This window comes from Gekko japonicus, unplaced genomic scaffold (genome assembly GCF_001447785.1).
Source record: "Gekko japonicus isolate JY-2015 unplaced genomic scaffold, Gekko_japonicus_V1.1 scaffold6536, whole genome shotgun sequence".
In the NCBI taxonomy this organism is placed as follows: Eukaryota; Metazoa; Chordata; class Lepidosauria; order Squamata; family Gekkonidae; genus Gekko; species Gekko japonicus.
In genome coordinates this window covers 12933-17743 of record NW_015166647.1, presented here as the reverse complement: position 1 = coordinate 17743, position 4811 = coordinate 12933, and the positions used below count along the sequence as shown (strand labels likewise).

The 4811-nt window shown below is 52.7% G+C and overlaps 1 protein-coding gene across 1 annotated transcript in view; it reads left to right on the top strand.

The window, feature by feature from the left end:
• The window catches only part of CCDC13 (coiled-coil domain containing 13), a gene marked incomplete at its 5' end in the record, with an annotated part of 19468 nt that overhangs the window by 2706 nt on the left and 11951 nt on the right, over window positions 1–4811 (top strand). Inside the window, one exon of the mRNA XM_015412411.1 lies at window positions 299–475. Coding sequence (XP_015267897.1) covers window positions 299–475 — 177 coding nt within the window. The remainder of the gene's footprint in view (window positions 1–298; window positions 476–4811) is intronic.

The window sequence follows — 4811 nt, the reverse complement described above, 5'->3', positions numbered from 1 at the left end:
TCAGGGGAAGGCCTCGGCCTCTCTGCCCTGTTGTTGGCCCTCCAGAGGAACTGGCTGGCCACTGTGTGAGGCAGGAGGCTGGACTAGAGGGACCCTCCCTGGTCTGACCCAGCAGGGCTCTTCTGAGGCTCTTATCAGGGGAAGGCCTCGGCCTCCACGGCTTGTTGTTGGCCCTCCAGAGGAACTGGTTGGCCACCGTGTGAGGCAGGAGGCTGGACTAGATGGACCACTTTTCTTAGGAGCAGCCAAAATGTCACCAAGCCCTGAGTTTGACTTCCCTCCGTTTCCTTAACTGCAGAAGGTTACCAGTGAGCACAGCGCCCTCCAGAAGGACCACGAGGAGGTGAAAAAGAAGCTGGACGCTTCCAAAGCGAGGAACCAAGTGCTGTCCAGCGAAGTGAAAACCCTGAAGGAGCAGATCTCAACCCTGCTGGACAAAGGGAAGCACGACGATGAACTCATCGACGCCCTGATGGTACGGCCCCGGTGGTCCGAGGCCTGCCGGCCACCCTCTGTAGCTCTCTCAGCCTCCACGTTCTTTCACTTTGGTGGTGGAAAGCGCCATCAGGTCACCCTTGACTTAGGTTGACCTGGTAGGGTTTTGGAGGTGCGGGATTTACAGAGGCGGTTTGCCACTGCCTGCCTCTACATAGCGACCCCGTGCTTCCTTGGTGGTCTCCCGTCCAAATGCCTAACCAGAGCTGACCCTGCTTAACTTCCAAGAAGAGATCAGGCCAGAGGTCATTTCGGGGGGGGATCGCGGGGGATCGCAGTTCCCCCGGGTGAGGTACGGGGGGTGGGGCACATGACGAAGCCCCGCCCCCTGCTTCCGGCCGCCCCGCTTCCGGCCCTCATTCAGCCAGGAGGAGGCAGGAGAAGAGGGAGGGTAAGTTGCTTCCTCCCTGCCTCTCCCCACCCCTGCCTGCCTGGGGCCAGGGAGGGCCTTCGCGGGGCTTCCTAGCACTCCCGCCGGCCTTGGAGGTCCACCGCCGGGCCCCTCATGGGGCTCAGCAGTGGAGCTGCAAGGCTGGTGGCGTCGGCCGGGACCGTTGGGGGCGGGGGGTGTGGCCTTATGACACACTTCCGGTGATGTCAGGGGGTGTGGCCTTATGACACACTTCCAGTGATGTCAGGGGGTGTGGCATATGCTAATGAGTTATGCTAATGAGTTCCCCTAGCTCTTTTTCTACGAAACGACCCCTGGGTCAGGCTAGTCTGGACCATCCATGGAGACGGATCAAGATGGGTGGCCATCAATGCTCCCTCTAAGCTGCTGCGTCTTGTGAGCAAAAATTCTACTTTGCGAGCCACTGGTATGAAAGTTGTGAGCGAGTGATTTGGCGACTGCATCAATCCGTTTGCTCTGGAGCCCTCCTTCCTGAGCGAAGAGGAAAAGTGTGAGCCGCCGGAGGCTAAATAAAAGTGTGAGATACCTCACACTAACTCAGCTTAGAGGGAGCACTGGTGGCCATGATAGTTTGTCTGTAGCAGTAGAAAAGAGCAAGAGTCCAGGACAATGCTCCCTCTACTTTGTGAGCGGCTAGCATTAAAGTTGTGAACGAGCGATTTGGCTGCTGCATAAATCAGTTTGCTCTGGAGCCCTCCTTCCTGAGCGGAGACAAAAATCTGTGAGCTGGAGGCTAAAAAACGGTGAGCTAGCTCACGCTAACTCAGCTTAGAGGGAACTCTGGTCCAGGAGCCGCCTTAAAGACTAACAAATTTTGTGGCAGGGGAGAAGCCTTGGGGGGGTCACTGCCCACTTCTTCACATTCTTCAGGTATATTTCTCCAGATACCTCTTCAGATAGTCTTTCAGGTGCTCCTGGACTCTTGTTCTTTTCTGCTGGGCCGTCCAGGACAAGACGAAAGATACGCAAAGGTGGTTTGCCCTTGCCTACCTCTGCATGGTGATCCTGCGCTTCCTTGGTGGTCTCCCATCCAAATGCCTAACCAGAGCCTGCTTAGCTTCCAAAACGAGTTCAGGCCAGCTTGGACCATCCGTGGAGATGGATCACAACGAGTAGCCATGTCCGTCTGCAGGAAGCAATAGAAAAGATAGATCCAGTTGGGCAGCAGTGTTGGTCGGAAGCGACAGGACAAAGTTGGAGTCCAGTGTTGTTGTTGTTCAGTCGCACAGTCGAGTCCGACTCTCCGCGACCCCATGGACCAGATCCCGCCAGGCCTTCCTGTCTTCCGCCATCCTCTGAAGTTGGCTCAATTTCATGTTCGTTGCATCTATGACACTTTCTAACCATCTCATCCTTTGCAGTCCCCATCTTCTTTGACCTTCAATCTTTCCCAGCATCAGGGTCTTCTCCAGTGAGTGCTCCCTTCTCATTGGGTGGCCAAAGGATTTGAGCTTCAGTTTCATTATCTGGCCTTCCAGGGAACAGTCAGGGTAGATTTCCAGTGGGGCACCTTTTAAGACCGACAACGTTTCATTTCAGGTGTGAGCTTTCATGTGCAAGGCACTCTTCTTCAGATACCCAAAGAAGTTAGCAGTATCACGGAAGCCCATATCCCGCCACAAATTTAGTTAGTCTTTAAGGTGCTACTGGACTCCTGCTCTTTTCTACTGGGCTGTCCAGGTCAAGACAAAAGACGTACAAAGGTGGTTTGTCTTTGCCTTCCAGTTTGGTGTAGCGGTTAAGTGTGCGGACTCTAATCTGGGAGAGCCGGGTTTGATCCCCCGCTCCTCCACTTGCACCTGGCTGGATGACCTTGGGCAAGCCGTAGTTCTGATAAGAGCTGTCCTTGAAAAAGAGCCGTTTCTGTCAAGAGCTCTCTCAGCTGCACCTACCTCACAGCAGGGTGTCTGTTGTGGGGAGGGGAAAGGTGATTGTAAACTGCTCTGAGACCCAGTGGAAGGCAGGGTATAAATCCAACTCCTCTTCCTCCTCCTCTTCTTCTGGTGTAGTGGTTAGGAGCGTGGACTCTAATCTGGGAGAACCAAGTTTGATTCCCCACTCTTCCACATGCAGCTGTATTCTAGCCAAAGTTCATGCTGGGAAAAGCTTTCCGTAATTGAGCGATCCATGCAGTGAAGGGGTAATATTTGTGCCTCCTCTGAGGGCCAGCTTGGTGTAGTGGTGAACAGTGTTCCCTCTAAGCGGAGTTGGTGTGAGCTAGCTCACAGTTTTTTAGCCTCCAGCTCACACATTTCTGCCTTAGCTCAGGAAAGGATGGCTCCAGAGCAAACTCACTTATGCAGTAGCCAAATCGCTCGCTCACAGGTTTAATGCCAGCAGCTCACAAAGTAGAATTTTTGCTCACAAGACTCCACAGCTTAGAGGGAACATTGGTGGTGAAGTGCACGGACTTTAATCTGGGAGGGTGTCTGTTGTGGGGAAGGGAAGGGGAAGGAGTTTGTAAGCCGCTCTGAGACACCTTTGGGTAGTGAAGGGCGGGGTATAAATCCGGTCTCCTCCTCCTCCTCCTCCTCCTCCTCCTCTTCTTCTTCTTCTTCTTCTTCTTCTTCCTCTTCTTCCTCCTCCTCCTCCTCCTCCTCTGCATAGCAATGCAATGCTGGAATTCCTTGGAGATCTCCCATCCAAATACTAACCAGGGCCAACCCTGCTTAGCTTTCAAGATCTGATGCGATCAGGCTAGACTGGGCCGCCCAGGTCAGGGTTCTTTTCCCTTAATGATCTTTAAGGGGGGGGGGGAACCCCGCCTAGAGGTTTTGGTAATAATTAAATGTAAGTAAACTTAATTGGGGGGCTCAGCTGTTAAGACGCTGAGCTGCAGACCGGGAGGTTGGTAGTCCGGCAGTTCGAGACCCGAGTGTGCCGCATGATGGAGTGAGCTCCTGTCTCTGGCCCCAGCTCCTGCCAGCCTAGCAGTTTGAAAGCAAGAAACTGAAAACAGATAAATAGGTACTGCTTCGGTGGGAAGGGAACAGTGTTCCGTGCACCTCGGCATTTAGTCATGCCGGCCACATGACCATGGAAACGTCTTCTGACAGCGTCGGGTCTTCGGCTTGGAAACGGAGAGGAGCGCCGCACCCCTAGAATCGGATTTGACTGGCTTTCAAGCAAGGGAAACCTTTACCTTTTTTAACTTAATTGATTAATAGGCTGAGCTCCAGAATATGTAGAGTGTGTGTGTGTATTCTCCTTTCCTTCTCAAAAATGACTTTGTTTTGTCTTCCGCCCCAGGGAATTGAGTGTGTGTGTTTTCAGCTGTGCAAGAACATAACCACTGTGAAATCAAGGAGGCGAAAAGCTGTTGAAAAATGCCAGTTGCTTACCCTGCATTAGTTTGATTCATTATCCAAGTCGCAAGACTTTTCCCCTCCAGGGATACATCCCAGCGAATGGATTCTTCTCCAAAATCTGGCCTTTTATCCCACATGCACTGCAGAGTGAGTCGCAAGAGCCTTTAGTAGAAGGAGAAGAAGAGATTGGATTTATACCCCCTCCCATCACCACCCAAAGGTGTCTCAGAGCGGCTTACAAACTCCTTTCCCTTCCCCTCCCCACAACAGGCACCCTGTGAGCAATGTTCCCTCTAAGCTGTGGAGTCTTGTGAGCAAAAATTCTACCTTGTGAGCTCCTGGCATTAAAGTTGTGAGCAAGAGATTTGGCTGCTGGATAAACTAGTTTGCTCTGGAGCCATCGTTCCTGAGCGAAGACAAAAATGTGTGATCTAGAGGCTAAAAAACTGTGAGCTAGCTCACACTAACTCAGCTTAGAGGGAACACTGCCTGTGAGGTAGGTGGGGCTGAGAGAGCTCTTGACAGAAACGGCTCTTTTTCAAGAACAGCTCTAAGAGAACTGTGGCTTGCCCAAGGTCCTCCAGCCAGGTGCGAGT